The sequence below is a fragment of the Pavona decussata genome, unplaced genomic scaffold, assembly GCF_977016875.1.
Source record: "Pavona decussata unplaced genomic scaffold, jaPavDecu1.1 SCAFFOLD_13, whole genome shotgun sequence".
NCBI lineage: Eukaryota > Metazoa > Cnidaria > Anthozoa > Scleractinia > Agariciidae > Pavona > Pavona decussata.
In genome coordinates this window covers 2,036,762-2,061,879 of record NW_028145436.1, presented here as the reverse complement: position 1 = coordinate 2,061,879, position 25,118 = coordinate 2,036,762, and the positions used below count along the sequence as shown (strand labels likewise).

Genomic DNA, 25,118 nt, shown 5'->3' with positions numbered 1-25,118 from the left:
GACATTAATAATTCATGAAGTGCACGTGCAGTGTTCGTGAATGGGATTTTACTATGAAAAGAGCGGAAATGGGCAACTGAACTGTCAAATTTTACTATTTTTAACCCCAACACAACAACAACTTTATACTCGCGGTCCTGAACTCGTGACTTATCAAATTTTACGGTCCTCACTATCAGTGTGCCGTGAAATGTTGCTAAAGCGAAAATTATTCTTATCGGAAGACTAAACTGCAGGAAATTTTCGAAGATGATTCATCCCTTGATTGCAGTTTCACGGAAAAAGCAAAATAGACAAACCTGTTACATCCGGGCTTTTCCAGCATTTATGACTGGTTTAAACCGGGAAAAGCGGTGCAAACTGGCCGCGGTGTTCGTTCAAAATCTCAATCAGTGTTCAGAGGAAGTCGTGTATTAGTTTCCTTCGTGAATTTCTTCAGTTTGTACCCAGAATATATTTATTTTTTCGTGATCTGTGTATTTACTCCAATGCCTACGGCAATGGCAACCATAGAGCACGCCACGCAGCTGCTGGATTTCTCGCAAAAACTCGATATAACTTTACTAGACTCGGTCGTATCTTGTTTTTACATGGCTCATGGACCGCAGGTTGATACATTCTCGCGTTTGTTTTTCGAATTTTTGAAGCTGCAGACTTAAATTCCAGGGCAATCTTATGGAAGGCAATCTTATTTTCCTCTACAGCAACGAATGGCAGACCAGATCCTAACTCAACTCAAACAGCACCCAGACGCCTGGACGCGAGTGGATACAATTCTAGAATTTTCAAACAACCAACAGACAAAGGTATGCTCTTTGCTACAACTGCATTATTCGTACCCTTCTTTTTTTTATTTTGCCATTAATATCATTTGTTCTTGCAGTACTTCGCGCTCCAAATACTTGAAGCAGTGATAAAAACGCGGTGGAAAGTTCTCCCGTCGGAACAATGTGAAGGTAAGCTTTGCTACCATTACACTAGCTGTCATAAATGAATGTTTTTCTGTTGAGGTTAATTTGAAATAAAAAAACAAATCCTTCGCAGAACGACAGGGTTACGAGTTAAATTTTTACTTTCAGGTATAAAGAAATACATCGTGGGCCTGATCATAAAGATTTCTTCTGATGCTGATATGTTAGGGGTGTGTGTTTTGTTTTTATTTTCTGTCAAGGTTTTATAGTTTTGTCGCGTATTTAGACCATTGTCTGGCGTAGAGTCTTTGCAAACAATTTGAACTTTGTCGCAAATTAATATTACTTTTATTTTCTTTTATATAGAAAGAGAAGACATACATTGGAAAGCTGAACATGATTTTAGTCGAGGTACGATTTAAAGTGTCACTTTCGTTATGGAAGGGAGATTCCCGCCAAAAAATTCGTATTTGGAATGCGAGGCGGCTTCGAAGCCACTGGAGAAACGCGATTAAAAATAACATGAAAATGGTTTCTTTGTTTGTGAATTGATGTAAAATTTGTATATTATGAAGCTGTTTAGTCAACTAATACTCTCCAGAGATGTGGGATGGTTAGCAGGTGTGTTGCGTCCATAGTTTGTTTACAACTGGGCAGATGGCCAATTACTCCACTTATTTTCTGTCAACTGCCACTTAGAAATTTCATAACTGCCGATGATGATTTGAATCAGAGCAAGATCAATAGTGTTTATTCATATACTAAGTTTAATTTTTTCTTTTTTTGCCATACATGGTCAGACAATGCTGTGTATTATAGTAATTTGGCAAGTGTCCATTTATGTTCAAACCTTATCTTAAATATTTAAAATGTTACTCTCCATTCATGTTTATTTGTTGGATTAGATTTCTTTGGTGATGGATCTTGTTTATTTCCCTTTTTTCCTTCAGATTTTAAAACATGAGTGGCCCAAGAAGTGGCCGACTTTTGTCGGTGATATAGTGGGTGCCAGCAAAGCAAATGAGTCTCTGTGTCAAAATAACATGGTGATACTCAAACTGCTCAGGTAATTGTTAATAATATTTCCAACTGTCACTAGAGTGACTTTTCTGTAAAGTGTCAGAAGTGATTCAGGTCTTGTCTGTTTTGTGATTGGTTAAAACTTTACTTGCTCCACTTTTGTAACCATTTGGAAGTATAACCAAAACTGATCATGTGGCACTATTTTTACCATTTTGGTGTGATTTATGTGTAAGTGTATTTGTATTGGGCTCTTGTTGGTTTACTTAGCTGTGTGCACCTGTTGCATTAATGGCAACTTAACAAGTCTCAATTGAAGGGCTGAGAGCATAACTGACCTAACTGACTTTTCAGATCATTTTTGTTCTGTTAGCTTGGATTCTTTGCAGTCTCTGCACATGGCATTCCTTCAGAAAATGTTTTATCCATATCTTTGTGCTTAAAACCCATAATCATAAGGTTTTTTTTGCAAACAAAGTGCAAAGCAGCGGATAAAACATTGGAGCAATGTTTCCTGAAGGAATTCAAGGCCACATGTAAAAACTCTAGTGAATCTAAACTAAAACAACAAAAGAATATCTGAAAAGTCATTTAGGTTGGTTACGCTCTCAGCACTTTAATTAAGAACTTATCATGAGTTAAATGTTCACTCAAAAGTTAAAAAACGAAAGGCCTCAATTTGCATATTATAATAGGTAAAAAATTTCCATAAGTTTGCAGTCAGACAATTCCCTAGAAAAAGTTCCTACAGTGGCCTGTTTTAGATATTGAGGTATAGTTTGGTGCTATGGTGGAAGGGATCATCTTGTACCAATGTGGCTTGGCTCAAATCTCTGATTCAGGGTCATCTTAGCTGGAAGTTTTTGTTGAGGATTTTCTTCCAAGTTCTCAGTTTTTGCCTCTGTGGAGAGTTGTTTGAATACAAATGTTTTATTGTGTTTTATTTCTTTGTTTCTTTTCAGTGAAGAGGTTTTTGATTTCTCCAGTGGACAAATGACTCAAGCAAAGGCAAAACACTTGAAAGATAGGTTAGAATGAACTAAAGTTACATTGAAATACTTTGTTCAGCGTGTACTTGCCGGTGTGTCGTAATAAGGAAAGGTTATCTTAAACAAGGCTGTAAAAGTTCAGTTCCTTTTATTTTACCAGTGAAGTAAAAATATTAAAGTGAGCAATTTTTTGATGTAATAAATTTGTTTCATTTTTAGTATGTGCAGTGAGTTTTCGCAGATTTTTACCCTTTGCCAATTTGTTATGGTAAGTTGTTTATGCTTGTTGTGGCTTTCCCATCTTAATTGTATGCTCAAAGCCCTCTCAAAATGTTTTGCAGTAGTAGGCAACATAATGCGCATAGCAGGCAGCAAAGGCTAATTCCAGAGCAGTCTAGGAGAAAATTAGTGTGAAATTTGCAACAGATCATCATCTGTAGGCGGCAAAATTGCTTTTGGCTGTTGACCAGTACATTTTGACAGGGCTGTTTATTTTTTTTATTTAATAATTTATTTTTTTGGCAGGTTTTTAAAGATCTTGTCAACTATTGCTTTAATAATAAGTTTATTTTAGTTGTTTATTTATTTTAGTTTATGTGAGTTTTGGCCTGTCATTGGCAAATAACTGTTTTTTGGGTGATAACAGTCTGGGGTTTTCCATTTTTTTTTTTTTTCCATAAGTGCCCTGTTTTTTCTAAGAGTCTGTCATTCAGCTTGTCTTACGTGAAAAGTTGTTGCAAGTTACAAGCATTCATGTTATCAGTTACAATTGCCATGTAGATTCTCTTGTAAAAAATGTTTTGAGTGGCAAAGTGAAAAATCAGCTGCTTAAACGCGTCACATAACAATTTGAAAGATCAACGTCACAAGTTTTTGTTGTGCAACTTCAAAAAAAATTTGCGGGAAGTAGAAACAGTAATCACTTTTTGTGCAACTTGAAAATCAAAACCTGAGTTGCATGGGGGATAAAGTATATTTATGGTGTGCAACTTGCAAAAATGTCTTTTCTGCAAGGCAAGCTTTACAAAAAATGTTTATCATGTAACAGAACCTTTATTGTAAAATAATAGTAAAACAAACAAACAATCATGCATTGATGTTCACAGGAGGAACTGACATGTGACAAGGCAAATAAAAATCTGTGCATGAGGTAATTTCTGTTACTGCCACAGGAGATTAGAAACAGTAAAGTTTTGTTTTTATTTTCAGGACAACTCTCAAAATGTTACCCTCATCGGGGCAACTTTAGAGGTAAGCACACAGTTATGTTACTGAACTCTTTTTTGCATTGTGTAGTGTATAAGAGTATGTCTCAAATAGCTAATAGTGCTTGTAGACTGTAATGCTTTTATAAGACTTCAGAAGTAGAACTCTGAAACTAGATGTAAAAGATGTCAACAGTATTTAAACTCCATGTTTATTTTTCAGACACTGTTGCGTTTCCTCAACTGGATACCTCTTGGATACATTTTTGAGACCCAGCTTATAAGCACACTTGTATACAAGGTAATCACATAGCTTTATTTACAATAAAGGGAAGTTACTTTTCTGAACTTATAGTAGTATATATTTTCAGTCAAGGGATTACAAATTCTTTACATATTTTTCTCTGCAGTTCCTTAATGTACCAATGTTCAGAAATGTGACACTAAAGTGCCTCACTGAAATTGGTAAGTGTCTTAATTAGGTCCATGTCCAGGTATTTACCAAAGAAACCATCTTGTAATGATTTGTGGTGCAATTCAACCCAAACCCCTCTTTCTCAGTCTCTGTTTTCTGAAAGTACCACCATGTTCAACTGACTGAACCAAATAATAGTTTTTGTGTAAAATGGAAAGTTAAACCTGTTGATTACAAGTAAGTAAAGACATGTTTGTGCTACGTTCTGTAGTTAACATGAACTTTTTTTCAAAATAACAGCTGGAATTGGTGCAAATCAATATGATGAGCAGTTTGTGGTGCTGTTTACGTTGACCATGGCTCAGTTAAAACAAGTAAGTTTACAACTTCAATCCAAAGATGGATTTTTGTTCAAGAGTAAAAGGTCATTTAGCAGTTTTAAGTATAACAGTCTATTGCTGTGTGAATTTTGTTTTGCTGTTTGAAGAGCTGAGAACATTATCATCTTTATGTCAAATTTTAGGTTGATTTTTGTGCATTGCCTTCAATTTAATTAATGGAAAAACAGATGCTTTGGAGCAAAAGAACATAACGCAGTGTTCTTAAAGAACATCGCATTGTTTGTTTGTTTGTTGTTGTTGTTGTTGTTTTTTTTTTTTCACTCCAAAGCATCCGTTTTTCCGTTATCTTCTTTCGATGACTTGATAGTTTGGCCTTGTTTTCTCAAAAACCGGATATAAACCACCGAAAAAACACAGCAACATTCTCTTAACTAAATTGAAGGCCACTTGATAAAATTGAGGCACTTTTGTGCAAAATGAAAAATCAGTCTACAATTCGACACAAGATAGTGATGCTGTCAGCCCTTTATTTAAGTTTTGCTGTTTATATTTTAGCATTAAAATTCCACCCCAGGCTAGCAAATTGATCAGTCCTTTATCTGGTCACCAAAATCATAAATTTGGATGCATATGTTAAACATCACCAATGACACTGAGTATTTCATGGTTATCCAGTGCTACCTTGTGTGTAAAGGACTCAATCTGATTTCAATCACCAGATAATTTTTTTAAGCCCTTGAAGCAGCTGTACATGAGTGTCACACTGTAGAGAAGTCTTCTTTTTCCAAAAAGTAGGCAACTTAGAAATTGAAGCCACCGGGTTTTTGCTGGCTGCTAGTGTTCAATGAGAATCCTGAATTGCCATCAAAATAAACTTGCTGTTTTTCTGTTATAGATGCTTCCTTTGACAATCAACATCAAAGATGCTTATGCAAATGGAAAGGATGATGAACAGAAGTTCATTCAAAATCTGAGTCTGTTTCTTTGTACTTTCTTAAAGGAACATGGCCAATTAGTTGAAAAGAAGGTATGAAAACTATTCTCTTGAATTTTCAAGCTTAACAAAGAAATTTTTGGTGTTCTTTTTCATTTTTGTAATCTTAAAATCTCTTCTTTCTTTTAGGAGGAACTTCATACTACTTTGTTGGAGGTTAGTAATGAAGCAAAATGCAAGGCATCAACTGATAAATGTACATGTACATAAACTAGAAACTATTAGACATTCCTTATTTTAGAGTATGAAACTGGGAACAAGGAAGCCATTTACTGCTCTTGAGGGCTGACCAGAAAAAATATCCAGGCTATAATTAGCTGCATTTTTTCCAGTGTTGAATGGTACATAAGGTTTGTTTGGATGAAAACTGAAGAAAGAAGATGGTAGTGTTAATTCTGGTTTTAGACTGAACCTTCTTCAACTGAAGTAAAATGGTTATAGGGCTATGCATGCTTGTTTGAACAAGCAAGAAAACCTGTATGATACATGTCATGTATACATCTAGGAGATTACACACAGCCAGTGCCATAGTTCGTTCGACCACCCGCCTCCTTTCCCCCATGCAATGTTGGATAGCACAAGGAACATAAAGTCTTTTGCAGTACATCTAACTCTCTAGACAACATTTGATGATGGAAAGGGAGGAAGATGCAATCAAGGCGAAAGCGAAACAGCATTTTGTCACCCATTGCAGCTCACAATGATACTCCCTGCTTCTAACTGGTGTTTCCGAATGTCATGGGTGTGACTCCTTTTGCTTGTTGAGAATTTTTTCTTTATCCAATCTTTTATTTCATGGCTGAGCTTAAAAATAACATTTATTGGCCATTGTTCTTGTTTTTATCATCCTGCAACCTGTTTTCAAATTTGTCTTTGTATAGGCTCTTCATTACCTTGTCCTTATCTCAGAGGTGGAGGAGACGGAAATCTTCAAGATTTGTTTAGAATACTGGAATGCCCTGGCATCAGATCTGTATCGTGAGAATCCATTCCCTTCCAGCACCCCTCTTTTGATTGGCAACTCTCAGTCGCAGCAGATCCCACCCAGAAGGCAAATGTACCTTTCAGTCTTATCCAAAGTAAGTTTAACGTCTGGCAGTCAGTTGTGGCAGTGTAAGTAGCTTGCTTTCTGGGAAAGGTTGAAAGATGAGGTGAATTCCAAATAGAGGGGTCTTTGCAGCTGAGGTCAAGCCACCTGAAGTTTGCAGAAAAAAAAATTGGCTCATGAGCTACAACTTAACAAGAAATAAAAGGGAAAAGCATGCCAGATTAGAAAAATGGCCAAGTTTAGGTCTCTGAGTTCAACAGTGGGTTTCACAGTGGTTTTAAAAAAGATTTCACAACATTCAGCTGTGATCGTTTTGCTATTTTTGGCATGCAGTTTTCATTGCTGATATTGTTTTAAGTCATTTCCAAAATCTAGTGTAAAGGGTTGATATGACAGTCTTGTTGATGGTTTGCTCAGGCCAGACTCGTAAAACCATCTACCTGTAAGGATGAATTGGACCCATGTACTGTTTGAATACAATGTTCTATTTAGGAATTAATCTTTATTCATGAGAGCTTCATGTATTTGACTCTTAGCTGGTAACTTTTACAATAGTGACAATCAGTAAGGTGAACATCTGGAATAATGTGACAGTTTTGTGATTTTTGTGAGTTTTATTTTGCGTAGGTGTAAATATCGGCTGTCATCACTGTATGAAACAGAACTAAGAATAATAGATACTGCCTTTTTTCTCAACTTAGGTACGACTCACTATGATTGCAAGAATGGCTAAACCAGAAGAGGTAATAAAAAATTGAATATTATGATGGATTTTGTATCAAGTCATTTTAATTTTTTGTGATTAGAAGTGTTGGAAAAGGCAAATTCTAGTAGGTAATGGTTTTCATCAGTTTGCATTTGTAATTAAAAGTAAAATGGTTCAATCCTGCTTCATTTGTTTAGGTGCTTGTGGTTGAAAATGACCAAGGTGAAGTTGTCAGAGAGTTTATGAAGGACACAGATGCTATCAACCTGTACAAGAATATGAGAGAAACTTTAGGTGAGTGAACCGTCTGAGGGTTGGTTACCATCAGTTTTTCAGATACAGGTACCTATTCCTACCCCCCTAAAACTCATAGTATATGCACAGACTACAGATTTTGATTGGGTATTTTGTCTCCTAAACAATTGACAGTTCTAAAGGACAAAAAAAAGCTCTAGTAGGGAAGGGAGGAGATTTTGTGTTTTCCTTGCAGAACATGTTTGCATCGCAGCGGGTTTTGGCTGGTGTAGGAGGCAATAGGTTAAGATTTGGAGAATCTACACCTAATGACCCCTTTAAATTCTTCATTAACTTCTTGCCTTTGATATTTGCCTGATTGGTTGAATTTTTGTTTGAATTGCAGTGTATTTAACACATTTGGATTATCAGGACACGGAGAGGATCATGACAGAAAAACTTCAGAATCAAGTTAATGGTACCGAGTGGTCATGGAAGAACCTTAACACGGTATTTTTTTTGTTTTCTGTTTTCCGAGGTTTAAGGGTTAATTGGGACTCAATTCTAGTGTAGGTCTGCATTATTTCATTCTCATTTTCCATGTGGCATATAGGACTAGATCAGACAGAGAGGGTTTTGTTACCTGGATAATTTTACGAGTGGAAAAGTTGGCCCCATGTCAACCATCAGCCTGTCACGGCTATCCCCCTTAAAATAAAGCAGGCAATGTCGGCCATTTGACAGTGCTGTCACTAAGCTTTGATGAGTTCAGCTACACTAGGACAGTAAACCGGCCAGAAACTAAAGAAAGTTTCCTGTTGCTGTCGGCTTTCTGTCATCTTTACTCTGAGTATCTGGCTGTCTTCACTGTAGTTGCTAGCCAATACACTTAGAAGCCAGATACCAGCTGCTTATGACAGCTTTGCATTTATTGGACAAATTAAATGATAAATATCTGCAGATCTAAAGACAGCTACATGTAGATCTAACTCTTTTGACCCTTGACCTCATGCTGTGCGCCTGTACCCCGTGATGACAAAGAAGAGAATTTGATTGATTCCCCCTTATCTCTTTACAGCTGTGTTGGGCAGTTGGCTCAATCAGTGGAGCAATGCATGAAGAGGACGAGAAGAGATTTCTGGTCACTGTCATCAAGGTAGCTTGAATGTCAACATCAATTAATCTTTAAGGAATAAGTGGAACAACTACAGCAGTGATGGATGTTTTTAGAAGAGCTGCAACTGCAGAAAGTCCATCAAAAGATGGTGGCTGACCAAATTTGTATATGTTGGACCAAATAACAAGAGTTGTCTGACGGATGCAATGTCTGGACAAATGTTTCTTTTAGCAGTGACTGTCATTTTGTAGATGAATACATGCAAAACTTTACCTTAGCAAACTGTTTTGTTTAATCAAAATGGTGACTTGGCAGGACATTATTGTTCTTCCAAGTAAAGAAATACATCTGTAGTTCAGTTTTAATAGTGCATTATCACTGTCTACAAGGCTATTTGAAATTTGTCCACAAATTAGAACTGCCCTTCCAATTAAATTTATAAATCTCCACCTAAACTTATGAAACCCATACAAGTTGTCCCTATTTAGTGTGGTATTGACTTATTTTCAATCATTTTTGTTCTGCAGGATCTTCTTGGTCTGTGTGAAATCAAACGTGGAAAGGACAACAAGGCAATCATTGCCTCAAACATTATGTACATAGTGGGACAGTATCCTAGATTCCTTAGGTATAGCAGTTATTTATTTATTACTTTGTGTGAAGTTTGTTGTTCCCTCACTGTCTTTGGTGAGTTCCTTCCCTGCAAGCTCTGATCCCCATACCCATTCCTCTTACGCCCTGTTTCCTGGTGCAGTACACTACACTACACTACAGTACATGCTCTATTTAAAGTGCCTATCACCCTTACACAGTTTTAATGAATTTCGAAAATTTATGCATATCTAAGACGCTTTGCGAAGAAATAAACCGTATTCCATGTTTCGTTTTGTTTTTATCAGACGACAAAATCGCCCAAAATAGGCCGTTTTCCGCCATATTGAATACAAAAAGGAGCAGTTGAGAGACTGGGTTCTAACAAGCTTGTGACGTCGACCCGGTATCTCAGCCACAGAGCATTTGCTCATTTGTCACTCTGCTACATTCCCTATACTGAATTTGGAATGTGCCGGGAGGTTATGTGGTAGGTGAATATCCTGCCTTCTCAGTTATGTAGAAGGGTATAGTTCTGCACGCTATGCTGTTCGATAATGATGGAGCAAGGAAATGCAGAAAGAAATAGATCGATTTCATGAAACAAAAGCGGGCTAACCCGGAAAATCGTCAATATGCTCCAAGCACTTCACGAACGACGACTTCATGCGTCGATTCTGATTTATTGATGAAGTGAGTAACAAGCCAATCCTCTCAAGACTGAAACGAGATGATATCGGTATTAATGTGACGCCAACTGCCCATACTAAAGCGGTGACCACGAGTCCAGGTGTACTGATTTAAACCATTGCCAAACATCGCCGCGAACGAGCGGTAAGAAATGTTTCCATTTTTTTTATTTAAGCTTATAGGTGCAGCCATTAAACAAACCTACTGAAATAGTAAACTTATTTTAATTTACAATGGGTTTAGACTCACAAGAATGCGAAGAGGCGAATGGAGTCTCTAACTTCTGAGACTGCTGTCTGTTGACGAGCTAGCGGATGAAGGGCCACAGTGACATGATAAAGCTAGTTCTTTTTCTTTCTCAATTCCACGTGTATAAATTTGGGAGTAGCCTTTCCAAGAAGAGCAGATCATTCTTTTTAAAAAAGCTTCAGTCTTGAATTTGTCTGTGAAGAACGAGGTAAAGAGTCAATCGAACATCTCGATCGATTAATTGACATACTGCTCAAAAGGTCGGCTTTTCTTACCTGGAAATCGAGATATTTTGAAAAATAACACACGCAACGGCTTTTCAAACGTTGTGCGGTTTTACTTCTCTTACTACCGGACCAATTTCAGCTAAAAAACAATTTGAAAATGGTAAAAATATCAACTGAACAAGCTGATATTTACGCCACGAAAAATATCTCCTCAGCGGTCCGCATGTTGCCGCGAAGTAAAATTTGATGTGGTGGTTTCGTTGACAAGAGGCAAGTCTTGCTTATTTGCACTTCCCTCGGGCCCCAGTAAAATATTCTTTAAAACCGAAAGATTTCAAATATTTAGAAAATAGCAAGCTCCCCCAACACAAACCTCAGAGCGGAGCGAAGCGAGGCGATGCAATGGGTCATTGTAAAAACGAAGCCGTAACTAAACAGACTTAACCCCTAAATTTCACGCATTGCACAGCTCTCGAAGAAATCTACAGTGCTAGAGAAAGGATCAAAAAACAAATAGCAACGATCAGAGACACAACATCTTGCCACAAAAACAAATGGCCGGGCCCCGCAATACAAAAACTGTAAGATAAACTGATGTAATTACACAGTTGAATCCTAACAAAGATAACAACAATAGCGGTCGCTTTCGGAGGTTAAAGATTATCGCACGGTTCAATCCTAACTAGAAGCTGTACTGTCACCGGACCGCGAACTGAAAAGAGCCAAACTAGATATAAATACTAGTAAAATGAAATGGCATGAGAACGACAGCGGCTAAACAGAAACAACAAGAGGTGAAATAAACAGGCACTAAACGCAGAACTCTAAACCCAAAGTGTCCTTTGAGATCAAAATACAAAACTTGCTACAGTTAAGCAAATGGTTTTGTTCTATGATTATCATACGAATCCTTCAACTCGTCATGCCAACCAGCTGTAAACATACAAGAGGCTAAATTGACCAAAGACTGACAGAGATAGAAGCGCTAAACATACGAGTAGGAGTTGTGTAGGCCTTTCATTCCTATTTTACGTGCTTGATCGTCGCGTCAATCACGTAGCCAGGGTTGTAGTTAAATTCTGAGTCATCTGAGTTGTTGCTTTGCTCGGATTCGGTGTCAGTGTTCGGCTTTTGGGCTAAAAAAATCGACCAGAAACCCCAAACAGCTCGCGTATAATTCACTCCGACTCACTACTGTTTTGTTGTGTGCTGGTTATCGAGATACCGGGTCGACGTCACAACTCACTAGTGCCAGTCCTCTAATGGCGCGGTTTTAACTTCGGAAATTGTGATTTCGATTGCGTTTTAAAAATCGAGAATAACTTCAAATCTCGTTATTTTGCTTGTTTTGGCTAACTTTCTACGTCTACTTTTGAGAATGAAAGGAATTGGGTAGGGGTGATAGGCACTTTAACACCAGGAGACACTTGACCATTTGATCAATGCAATATTTTTTTTTTAACTGAACCATTTGCTTTTTTTTTTTTTTTTTTTGGAGTGACCTTGTTTCTGTCTATTTTTAGGGCTCACTGGAAGTTTCTGAAGACTGTTGTAAACAAACTTTTTGAGTTCATGCACGGTAGGCTTTCTGTTCTTTTTACCCAATATAGTTTTAGTCTTAGTCCATCAACAGCATTTCTTTATTGCTTTTTACAGTCTGATATATTGAACTGTGCTAAGGGTCATTTTAATATCAAAAGTCCTGGTAGGTAATATGTTGTATTTGTGTTTTTACCAGAAACACATGATGGTGTGCAAGACATGGCTTGTGATACTTTCATTAAAATTGCTCAGAAATGTAGAAGACATTTTGTCCAGGTAAGAATATTATGTCTTCTGTTTAATAACTTACAAATTAACACCTATGTAAGTAAGAAACTAGGCATGCTCATTATGCAAATTTAAATCCACCTATTATGTCCTTTTTTCCAGGTGCAAGTTGGAGAGGTTATGCCTTTCATAGAAGAGATATTGAATAACACACAGTCTATTATCTGTGATCTTCAACCTCAGCAGGTAACTTTCTTTGCCCTAATAGTATTATAGACCATAAAGTTTTGAAAGTTCAGTTTCATATCCTAAAAGTAGCGGCTACACCTTAAAATACAAGAGTGGATGTTGAGAGATTGTTACAGCACTGGTTGAACAAACAATAAACTTACATCAGAAACAGTAATGAATGACTGAAGATTGCTTTGTGTTCTTGTTTGTTGATATTCTCTCTTTTTTTCCTTTAGGTGCACACATTTTATGAGGCAGTTGGTTATATGATCAGTGCTCAAACTGTAAGCATATTTTGTTTTTTTGTATTTAACAACTTGCATTTGGTCAGATTTTGTATTGGTTGGTTGTGTAGCTGAGACTATAAACATTGGTATGGCATGACTGTTCTTGTGACAATTTAAATCTTTTTAAACGTAAACTTAAGACTCGAATTATTTTAAACAGATATGATTTTTTAAAACTTTGTAAAGCGCTTAGAACAGAACTGGATAAGCTCTATATAAGTAGTTATTATTTTATTATTATTATTATTATTATTATTATTATTATTATTATTAATAATAATAATTGTTAATTATTATTATGGCATCACTTAACATTTTGTCTGCTCTATTAGGTAAAAGAAATAACAAATTGACTTGCTTTGCATTCCTGATTCAACAGAGGGATTTATATATTAGCCCTTGTCTGCAGTTCAGCTTTACATATAGGTCTTTATTTTGTCATATTTGTCACACATACTGTGCAAAGACATGAACTGTTTTTTATTGCAGAATTATTAAGCGGAAATGCTCTATTAAGGCTGGGTTTGAATTTTGTTGTGAGTATTTGTCGTATTGTTGTTGCAGGATTCAGTTGTCATGGAGAGATTGATCGAGAAGTATATGTCACTTCCAAACCAAGCTTGGGACAACATTGTTAAAGAGGCAACAAGGGTAAGCAATTCTGAATCAAGTTAGTATTTTGTGTACAACTGGATTGTAATAATAATTATTATTATTATTTGTGTTTTCTCTTCAGAATATTGACCACTTGAGAGAGATTGAAGTTGTCAAACAGCTAGGAAACATTCTGAAAACAAATGTCAGAGGATGCAAGTCTGTTGGACACCCATTTGTTACACAGCTTGGCAGAATATACTTGGACATGCTCAACGTATATCGCTGTCTTAGTGAAAACATTTCTGTGGCTATAGCTGAGAATGGTGAGATAGTCACAAAACAGCCTCTGATCCGAGCAATGAGGACGGTAAAAACAGAAACCTTAAGACTAATATCAACCTGGGTGAGCAAATCAAATGATGCCAAGCTTGTCTGTGACAACTTCATTCCTCCATTGTTGGATGCTGTACTTGGAGATTATCAAAGGAACGTACCCAATGCCAGAGAACCTGAAGTGCTCAGTACCATGGCAACATTTGTTAACAAGTTAGAGGTTTGTGTTAACATCCATTTGTTATCTTGTCCGGGAACACATGCAAGAACATCTTGTAAGTCCCGCAGAAGAATTGGGGCAAAATGAAGGGTACTGTATGGACAAGCTGCTGCTTTCCACTTAATTTAACATTCTTTTAATATTTATTTTATTGACTTGACCAAGGAAAATAAGAACGAATAGGAAGACAGAAAATAGAAATAATCAGCAAATAAGAGATCAAAATAACAAGAGATTTGGCATGTTCCTTCTTCTAGTCATTGACTTCTAATCCATACTGATCTTTGTTAGCACCGTTTGTGAAGGCGCCATGGTGTAGTTGGCTAGCGTATTGAGTGTCTGATCTGACAATTATTGGTACCCTGTGCAATAACATTGTTTCCTTGAAAAAGAAACTTTGCTCCACAGTCTCATATCAATTAGGTGTATAAATGGGCACTGCTAAGACAATGTTGGAGGTAACCCTGCGATGAACTAGCATCTGATCCACAACAATGCTTCAGTTCCCTCATTAAAGTATGCAGATGACTTACCGTATTCATTTGATTTGTTTTTCTTTCTTTCAGAGAAATGTGACAGAGCACATTCCAAAGATATTTGATGCAGTGTTTAAGTGCACGTTAGAAATGATCAATAAGGTTAGTAAAGAGTCTGTCAACATTTGTTGGTGAGCAGTGATGCTGTTGCTTCCTTGTACAGGTGCTTATTATGTCATAATCTTTATCTTTGTTTTTTGTTTGTGTTGTTGTTTTAGAACTTTGAGGAGTTCCCTGAACACAGAACAAACTTTTTCCTCCTTCTTCAGGCCGTGGTACAACACTGTTTTCAAGGTAATTGTGTCTTCTACGTGAAGCATGTTACAAATTCCTTGCACAGTCCTTTTCATGTCTAAACAATGTATGTTTGTTTTTAAAGGTGCAAATACAGCTATTGTACTCACAACTACTTGCAGATACCATAGCTATTGAAATGTTGTCCAGTTTCATGTAGTTGTCCTACCCAAGTAATAAGTTCTTGTCCAAGGGCACTCTATCCTCCCCAACTCCTCTCAGACTTAAAACCTGTCACTATACAGATCTATGCTTTATTGTCATTTCAAATTTCTCCTCAGCATTGCTATTAATACCTGCGGAGCAATTCAAGTTGGTGCTGGATTCCATTGTCTGGGCATTCAAACACACAATGAGAAATGTTGCTGATATTGGTAAATATTGCTTGTTCAATTATTTTAGCGCTATTTGGGCTCATTTCACTTCAGGTTGTTACGGCATTGTACTTATATTATCGTACTATTTCTTGACAGGGCTTCATATTTTGTACTCTTTGTTGAAGAGCTTGGAACAAGAGACAGCTGTGCAAAGCTTCTACCAGACATACTACATGATGATTGTACAACATGTGTTGTCGGTTGTCACTGATACATCACACACTGCAGGTAATTACAAATCAGCGAACAAAATTAGTCACATAACGACTGTGGCCCGCTCCCAGTCAGCTTGATAGCATTGTTGGTAAGAGCATTGTACTGGTGTCACAGAGGTTGCGGATTCAAATCCCGTTCAAACCTGAATGCCTCTCTTTCATTTGCAAAGACCTGTATAAGTAATCCTTGGGGTACTTTGTCTTGTTCGCAGGTTTAACAATGCATGCCACCATCTTGGCCCACATGTTCACTTTAGTGGAGACGGGCAAGGTATCAGAGCCTCTTTTTGCCGCTGAAAGCACACAGTACCCTTCAAATCAGGTCTGTGCAGTAAAGCATTCACTACTTTTGTATATTTCCTGGTTCTATACTATTACCAATAAATATTATCTGCAGACTCAGGTAAAGATTTACTTGTCCACACTTTACACAGAGATAGAATCATATCATTTGTCTGTTTCTTTGTTCCTTTTTTTAGGGTTTGATTTTGACTTGCTGTCATGATTGTTTTTTTGTTTCATTGATCGCTTTTTTTCTTTTCAAAATGTTGTTTTGAAAGACAATGTTGCAAATTATAACAGTCATGTTATTTGAATATTTTATTCACTCACCTTTGCATCCTTGTTCACATGTAGTCTATTCGGTGATAATATTTTGTGGAAGCTAATGGTGTAATTTGTTATGACATTTTTCTTGTAGGCTTACGTTCAAGAATGCATCGCCAACCTTCTGAAGCAAGCATTTCCACATCTACAGGAGTAAGTTGGCTTACCTGCTTGTTAAAGAATTAAAACTACTTTTCTTTTAATCTGGTTGTCATTGTGTAAGAACGTAAAGGGCGATTTACACGGTACGACTCTGTTGCATGCGACAAGCTTACGACAGGCCTATGACATGAATTGTTTCGTGTAAATCAAACCTACAACTTGCTTACGACTGTTGTGTATGTCACAAAATATGTTGTAGGATTTTAAAACGTTTTAAAATCCTACGACAATGGTAGGTATAGGCAATGTTGAATGACCAGAGTTGTGTGCGACTTTTTGCATGGCACGAGCAGCACGCGCTCTAGAAATCGCATGCGACAGTTGTAAGCAAAAGTTGTAACGTCTAAATCGACCTTAAGAGGTGGAAGTAGGGTTACCAACAGAAATGATATACCGGTGATGGCAGAGTTGTTGTTTTAAACAAAATATTGTGATTTTTGCCTTATTGTTGCATTTATTTTCTTCTTTTTCCTTACCATTTTTCTCAACATTCTTTGTTATTTGTATGTTCAGTGCACAGGTTAAACTGACAGTCCAAGGGCTGTTTGATCTTGACCAAGACATCCCAGCTTTCAAGGAACATTTACGAGATTTCATGGTGCAAATTAAGGTGTGTTGTCTCTTTTTGGGTCGTCTGTGGTTCTTTAAAAACCTAATAATAAGATTGTGTTTATGAAATTCACCACTATTATGACTCATTTCACTGTAAATAAACTCAATAATGATTATTGAATTAACTTACAGTGCAATGAGTCATAATAGTGGTGAATTTCATAATCATGATCTTCGGTGTCATTCTGTAAAGATTCTGATCCTTGTTAACCATATTTATTTGATTAACCACCCACCTTCAAATAAGCACCCACCCTAAAAGTCCAAAAAGTTAATAAGCGCCCACCCCACGCCCTCCCAACCAAAACATTTCTGTACTACCCCAGCGTGAAGTAAGAGGAACGTCAGTTGTGTTCCAAAATTGGTATTTGATACGATAATCAATGAATGTCAGGGCTGTCACTAAGATTTCAAGTTGCTGGATAAATACAACAAGTAGGTGGGGAATCAAACAGCTAGGAATTTCTTTTGGTTCTATTTTTCTTCTATTTTCCTATGAAAATAGCCGGGGGCCACGTTCTTAGTAACCGGGGGAAATCCCCGGCCCCCGCCTCTTAATGACAGCCCTGAATGTTTATTGTTTATGGCTTGTTTATGTTAGCTTTTGCATTTTCTTTTGTCTTCTTGAAGCAAAATAAACTTGTTATCCCTGTCCTTGCTTGCTAAAAATGTTGGGGAAATAATAAGCACCCACCCTCAAGGGCCCCAAAATTAATTAAATAAGCGCCCACGGCAGTTAATCAAATAAATATGCTACATCAGTGGGGAGCTTGGGAAATACTGTTCAGCTTAGCAGGAGCATACTAAAAATGGTTTTTCTTTTACTTTTTTAGGAATTTCGATCTGAAGATGTAAGTGATTTATATCTGGAAGAGCGAGAAAAGCAGCTTTCCGCGGCTCAGGAAGACAAACGCAAGGTTCAGCTCTCTGTGCCTGGAATTGTTAACCCCCACGACATGCCAGAAGAAATGCAAGATTAATATTTATTATTAGGTTTTAGTTAAATAATTATATTATGCTGTCGTCATTAGGTAGAGATTTTGTTAATAAGTGCAACAGCTACCACTGTACCTACTTGTGCCGTGTATTTTTCTACTCAGGTAGCTGGCAGAGAAATTAGAGTTTTTTAAATTGTTGGAAACATGTACAATGCTGTTTTCAACGGCAGTTTATTCATGACATATTGTGATAATTTGTTACCTTTACAATTCACCTGTTTACAAAAAGTTGTAATATTTCTTGTTGGAAATAATTGTTTTGCTGTTGGTGTATTAAAAGCCAAAGGCAACACTATCTTGTACAAACCTTGTTCCTTTTAATTTCCAAAGTGTTCAGAGTTCTTAGTGTGATGTTATACTTTGTATTATTTTGGTACAGTTTATTTACCTCAATCCCACTATCAAAATATAAAGTGTTCTATTGCAAAGTGTGGAATATAAATTAAAAGACAAGTAATGTATTTTATATTATTTTATATTGAAATGTAGAAGTTATGGACTGGAAGTAATTTAATTGCTGTACATTTCTATAAAGTTATTCAGCAGAGATTTTCTTGATCGTGATGGTAAAAGAAATTCTAAAAGACTTGACATTACTAGAAGGATTGTCTTCTACAAGTTCTGTTTAGGATGTGGGCATTTTACCCTGACCCAATGCCATGGAATTGGTTGCAAAAAATAAACATACGTGAAACTTGTTGACTTGCATACATGTAGGTGATATTTTTGCCTTTTTTACTCGTTATTCCTTGTTCATGTTAGTCATGATCAGTTGTTAGGTGTAATTAAATCAAATTGATTAACTACATTGTTTAAAAATTACTGTATTTGTTTTCTTTAAGCCAAGTTGTAAGTCCTTCCTCTCTACCTATTGACATATAATTTTATTTTGAGAAAGCATCATATTGCACATTAGAGAAAAGTTGATGAAATTTAACCAAGCAATAGTTACACGTTGACTTAAAAACAATTATTTGTTTTCGCTCTGCAAGCAAGCAAGGAACTTTGCAGTAGCTATAGAAGCTCTTTGGTTATTGTGAAAAATTATCTTAGTCTAGTTGGTTTGTAGTGTGTTGGTAGTCTGGTCTACTGCCCTCTGGCTGACCCGTGAGCGTTGTTGTGTATTGCTGAAATGATAAGTAAAGTATTCTTGTAAATTGTATTACTTTCAAAAACTGATTTATACGTTAATTTGTTATCTTCTAACATAAAGCATTTTTTGTATTATGAGTTTACACCATATATAAGACATACATGATCTTGAAAGAATGTCACAAACATATTGTCAATAAAGAAAAGTTGAAATATGTCCATCTTTTCAAGCATTGTTTTCTGTCATTACAGCTTATTAGATAGACTAAGAGAAAGTTAATGTTTTGAAGAGGGCATGGTGGAATTGTGTCAATCAAAGAATCCTGCCTCCCCCACAAGATTCCATTTATGAATGATGAATCCCCCTCCCCATATCTGATGCCAGTTTGTTTTCTCTTCCTCTCCTTAAACACCTCTAGCTCAGCAGTGATTCCAATAAGACCCAGCAAGGTAACTGAAGCAGCTTCAGCAGGTATTCTGTTGACCAACCAGGTATAATTCCCACTACACCCTATGAAATATAATATTTATTTAGATAATTAACTCTATAATCAAATCAAATGAAACCGTTACATTAAACAATGAATGTGACTTTGCTCAAAGTGCTGAAAACAGAATTCTAAGCTTTGCAATTTTCAAACATTGGTCCCCAAGAGGGATGAAGCATGTAACCCTCCAATGGGTACTACAACAGAGCAGCCATCAACTTTACATGTGAAACAAAGAGTTTTGCAAGGCTACTGCAAGTGCTTTTTCTTTTACTTGGAATTAATCCAGATAAGCTCTATTTTGGCACAGAGACTGCTTATCATGTACAAAATGTAGTCGTGTTTTTAATTTTCGAGGAAGACGCTAAATAAACAAGAAATAGCTTATTTATTTATTTATTTATTTATTTATTTATTTATTTATTTATTTATATACATTATTCATACAGAAATTCCAGTTCAGCATAGCTGGTTTAAATGGAGATCTCTATAAAATAATAAGAATAAATAGTTAAATATAGAAATGAAAGCAAAAAATCATTCAAAGAGTTCATGAAGGTGAGAAATTAACTAAGGAGATTTCTTGTTTTACAAATACAAGCGACCTACACAAAAGGGATACTGATTCTTGACTGTCGTTTTTTGTTCACAACTATAAGACTGCTTCACTTGACTTGGTTCAGTCTCAAACAAGCGTTGGTTGTTGGTTCTTCTGTGTAGGTTGCTTGCATTTTAAAGAATGGTTACAAGCTATTTCTTGTTTATTGTGCATTCTGCTCAAGAACTAAATACAGTTCTAATTTCAGTTATCTTTGCATGATAACTGGTCTCTGTATTGTTTGGAGTGATAGGCCACTTACATTAAGAGATCATGTGACTATTTTTCTTGTCTAGGGGGAAATGTTCTAACTAAATATAACACTAGGATTTCCACTTTAAAATTTGCATTGATGAAGAAATATTGAACTTTCAATCACGTCACATAACCAGAATGGGTTTTATTTAATGTATGGATAACATCTTTTCAAAATCAACTTCAGAATTAAGGAATGTTTGAAATGTGCTTGGTATTGTGCACAAAACTCAGACATTACGCAAAAAAAACCCCCATTAAATTGTAGTTTTGGCTAACATGGCAGCCATACAAATCCTTATAATATGTTAAAACTCACACTGGTATAAAATCTCTTCCTTTGATGGTTTTTCTTTCACATAATTTTGGGATTTAAAATAACTTTGAGTGCTCTTTCTGTTTCTAGTATCACTATTTCAACAAACATGTTTTGGAGACATGACCATGAGTCACACGGGGTGTTTTTCATTCTAATGGAAAACAAAGCACTTATTATGATAGTCCTGCCGAAAACCCTTCAAATATTATTGAAAGCCCTGGCCTAGCCCTGCTTGTAAAAAATAAACAGTCTGTGAGGTTGAAGTACTGTGGTTTAGTAATAACCATGGTCAGTTGGTATATTTTACTATTCTCCACCGAGGTTTAATGGTGATATGTATAAACAAACTGTTGGAGAAATCTATCAAAATGCTTCATCGCGCCCGCAAAAATGTTGCCTTTAATTCCTGTTATTAACTGTTGAGTTGAGTGCTACCTGCTACCCTACCCTGGCATGAGCAGGCAGGCCAACTTAAGTACGTGTCTCTCGTTTTAGCACATTGACTTCTTACCATCCCCTATATTGCAATAATCACAGCTGTGACACAGTTGAACATGCTTGACCTTGCCACTCAAGTTTGTAAAAACTGAGAAAGAAATGAACACAACTCAACCTAACCTTTAAATGAGTTTGTATAAAATGCTGGTTGGTGACCGTTCAAACTTTCACCTCTCAATCTGCAGTCTGGTAACAGGTGGAGTCAGACTAGGAAAAATCTTCATTTCAAACTTGTTTTTATTTATCAAAATTATATGTATATTTATCAAAATTATATGTATACAAAGTATTTAAAATTCGACTGAGGTAATAAAATTGGCTTTGTATCATTAGTTCCTTACAAAGGCATTTACCATAATTTGATTTACCACCCAGAGGCTTATTTTCTTTTATGGCACTTCTAAGGTTTCTTTTTGGAAATGAAGTAGTTATTAATAATTAGAATTATTTTGATTCTTTATAGAGTGGTTTAGATTGAGTGTTGTTAAGAACCAAACCAAAGTAATATTACTCTGGCCAATCACAACTGACAAACGGAGCTATAAACCAATCAGAATTTGAAGTAATTACATGTAACTGGCACCAAGCAGAGGAAAACATGTGCGACCAAGGCACAATTGGTTTTAGTATGGCTTCCCATTGATTGAGAAAATGGAGCAAACTACACCAACCAATCATAACGGAGTCAGTAAAGCTAAACCAAAGCAAAAACAAAATTACTTACAACACTCAGGCAAAAACCTCTCTAACACAACAATTATAATTCAATCAATTGCACTGCTGTGTGTCCATAATGCAGACAACAGTATGAAAGGTTAAAGCAGTTATATTTCAGTATTTCACTCTAGCATTTTCAGGCTGAAATTAAAAGTCCTGAGTAAGGTGTCAATTAGGCAAAATGTTTTCAACTTGCATGGGAACAAAAAAAAAATGCTCAGGTGAAAAGACCATTTGTCATGCCGTTGTCTGCATAATTTGAATACACTGCAATGCAATTGATCAACTTAACCTTTTTATTTGCTGAAATTATCAGCAGGTATTGGTTTAATTTCTAGATTGAGTACAAGACAATATACACACCAAAGTGAACAGCTACATGAGCTGAGTGCAAAAAGGGCCTGTGTGCATTTTTAGGCCAAATTGTAAAATACTCCCAATTTGAACAAAAATGGAACAAGTCATCTAATTTTTATGCACTTAACAATAATTTGTTTGTTGGTGGGCTGATTGCACCACAAAAATGCTTTTTTCTACCTCAGCAAATATGGCCTAAAAATGCACATAGGCCCCTTTTGCACTCAGTCTTTCAAATAAAATTAAAATTAATCTGGGAAGTCTGATTTAGCCTGCAAGAGTTGATACATTTTCCAGTTGGTGAAACAAACCCAAAAAAGGAATTTGCTGTGGTTGGGAGTTCCACCCAAATCCCCTCTCGTCTCCCTTGGAGGGGAGGACTCCACCCACCTTTATGTCAAAATATAATTAAACATAATTATCTTGAAAAGACTTTTCTTTATAAATATACTTCTTACAATAAATTATTTTATATGTAAAATATTCCCAATTTAAATCCATCCTCTGTATAATAAATTATCAGAAAAGCAAAACAACAATGGCAACCATGAAAAATGGTGTACAACAATTTTAAATATTTCAAAGCGGATGACATAAATATTTTCTGCATGTTAGGTACATACCGCCCATATCACCTCACATACGGATTGGGGATATCTTAGTTCAGGACACTGATATGTCTGATAGGAGGATCGAGCTCATTCTGGGCCCGTCCGTTCCGTCAGCCCACTGAAAGAATAACTGTTTAATTGTCCTTGAAATAAATGCGATGTTGGTCTGCGAATATTAGGTTTAGCTAAGTAAACAATACTTCGAGCATTCCGGGATGGAATGGATCGTCAGAGTTACTGTTCAACAGCGCTCCAATCTCTTCTTCCATGGCATCTAAATCCGATCTATACTCGATCTCTCTTAACAGCTCATCTACTTCTTCAATTGACGGTAACTCAGTTAATTCCATGGTTAAACTGTGTAGAAAGTTTTCAACTTCCGACTCCTCGCTTGGTACACTCTGGGATGTTTCTGGTATGACAAAAGTTTCACGAATGTCACAAGAGGGTTTATGATAATCACTTGACTTCAATAAATTGTTAGTCTGTAGCAAATCTTGATGATCTGTAGAAGATCCGATTGTTTTTGTTTCACTTTTCTCCTCGGATGTGCTAAGTTTCCTCCTCTTTGGAGGCGTACAAAGACAAAAATAACTAGAACACACTTCGCTGCAAATTCTTCGCACTGTGCATTCTAAAACGGCCGCCACATACATGTCAGGCTCTCTCTTGCGTTTATTCCGCTGCTGTTTCTTGACTGCGGACTGCACAAACTGTTCTTGTTGCTCTCTCTTTGCTTCTGTTAGACACATTTGGCGACAGGAAGTAGCAAATCGATGATGAAATGATATAGCAATTATGCTGACTTCCCCGATTTCTTGGCCGCGCTTGTCAGAATCTCGTAGTATCCAGGCCTTTCCTTTTTCGTTAAATGGTTGAAAAGGTAACGAAGTAGACGGAGTGTCCAATAAAAGAACCAAGAAAACTGGCTGGCAAATAGCGCAGATGAGTTGTGGCAAAACTCCGGACAAAATATTGTATTGTTCACTTGTCACGGAATCGGCGAGCCATTGCACCACAAAGTGAAACAGTTCATGAAACCTTGAATTTCACCGACAGAAAACTACTAGAAAGGAGCCAGATACAGATGAAAGAATCCACAGAACTTCAGCAGCAAAACTCTATCAGAGTTCGAAGCAAATACGACGAAAATTTGACAGGGTAAGAAAATCACGTTCACTCGCCGGCTTGTTTTCCAGAACTTCCTTGAACCTTCTCGCAACATGACGTTTATCGCCATTGTTGCCATGACTATACTTGACTGACAGCTTGTCTTCCAATCAAGTTATCGTTAGTTGCGTACTTTGCAGGGAAAGACCCTAAAACAATCGCCTGGTTTTGATCGCTGTCAAAGATAATTTCTCCTCACCATGAGACGAAACGTGACTAGGGAAATTAACCGATTATGAAAGCAGCCGTATCTCATGTTATGAAAGAAAGAAATATCTTGTGTTGTACTCGAGTGGAGGCGTTCGTGATTGAGAACTCGCTCGAAGGCGCAAAAAGCATGTATCATATGGCTGACGTCATTACGATATGAAAGGTGTGTTTTTCACGCAACGTTATCACAAGTCACGGAAGTCAACTCCATACTCTCCATTAGCTCTGCAATAATAAAAATGTAATAATCAAAACATTCCGCACATCAGTGGTCTTCTTCCACAAGCAAAAATTGAAAAACACAGTGCAACTGATTAAACAGAATAACAGTTGTGTGAATGCAAATGAAAATGAAAATGAAATTATTCCTTTGTGCCTATAAAATGTTATTTTATATCACTGAGAGTTGATAAAGTAAACTGGCCACCGTAAAGAGACTCGAGTGCTGACGTTTCGAGCTTTAGCCCTTCATCAGAGCAAATTCACAAAAGGCTTCGCTCTGACAAAGGAATAACGTTCGAAACGTCAGCACTCGAATCTCTTGCAGTGGCTAAATTAACTATTCAACTCTGTTGATAAAATCCAAATAGCTTTCAGGGTGTTCAGTAGAGTTGTCAGTAAAAACCTCCGAGATGTTTATTTTGCTCCCGATCACCATCACATCTCTACGGAAAAACAACATCACTTTATTACGATTGCTTAAAAATAATAGGCTGACATAAAATAGCACTTAAAGCTCTTTTGCACGCTGGCCGTGTAGGCACAGAACTGAAAATCATGCCAGTCGATGAATAAATATAAACACCTGCCAATATTTCGGCAGGTGTT

At 36.7% G+C, this 25,118-nt stretch overlaps 2 protein-coding genes across 2 annotated transcripts; one reads left to right on the top strand and one right to left on the bottom strand.

The window, feature by feature from the left end:
- The first annotated feature begins 118 nt into the window (after positions 1–118).
- LOC146487846 (exportin-1-like) lies at positions 119–19,284 on the top strand. The gene is made up of 34 exons (XM_085127886.1): positions 119–608; positions 705–806; positions 884–956; positions 1,080–1,141; positions 1,278–1,322; positions 1,862–1,977; positions 2,894–2,959; positions 3,140–3,188; positions 4,130–4,171; positions 4,349–4,426; positions 4,536–4,590; positions 4,841–4,914; positions 5,777–5,908; positions 6,005–6,031; positions 6,757–6,954; positions 7,625–7,666; positions 7,827–7,923; positions 8,270–8,373; positions 8,942–9,019; positions 9,508–9,608; positions 12,261–12,316; positions 12,476–12,555; positions 12,670–12,753; positions 12,975–13,022; positions 13,590–13,676; positions 13,762–14,175; positions 14,742–14,813; positions 14,930–15,005; positions 15,287–15,379; positions 15,479–15,610; positions 15,810–15,919; positions 16,298–16,356; positions 16,879–16,975; positions 17,811–19,284. The coding sequence occupies exons 1-34, from the start codon at positions 489–491 to the stop codon at positions 17,955–17,957; spliced, it is 3,216 nt and encodes a 1,071-aa protein (XP_084984012.1). The 5' UTR covers positions 119–488; the 3' UTR covers positions 17,958–19,284.
- A 3,667-nt stretch (positions 19,285–22,951) lies between these two features.
- LOC146487845 (uncharacterized) lies at positions 22,952–23,955 on the bottom strand. Its single transcript, XM_085127872.1, has one exon. The coding sequence runs from the start codon at positions 23,660–23,662 to the stop codon at positions 23,096–23,098; it is 567 nt and encodes a 188-aa protein (XP_084983998.1). The 5' UTR covers positions 23,663–23,955; the 3' UTR covers positions 22,952–23,095.
- Positions 23,956–25,118: the final 1,163 nt, after the last annotated feature.

Coding starts and splice junctions, on each gene's coding strand:
- LOC146487845 (XM_085127872.1), bottom strand. CDS start 23,662: ATGTGTCTAACAGAAGCAAAGAGAGAGCAACAAGAACAGTTTGTGCAG.
- LOC146487846 (XM_085127886.1), top strand. CDS start 489: ATGCCTACGGCAATGGCAACCATAGAGCACGCCACGCAGCTGCTGGAT. Junction 4,915..5,776: donor CCATGGCTCAGTTAAAACAA/GTAAGTTTACAA, acceptor TTTCTGTTATAG/ATGCTTCCTTTGACAATCAA. Junction 14,176..14,741: donor CATTTGTTAACAAGTTAGAG/GTTTGTGTTAAC, acceptor TCTTTCTTTCAG/AGAAATGTGACAGAGCACAT.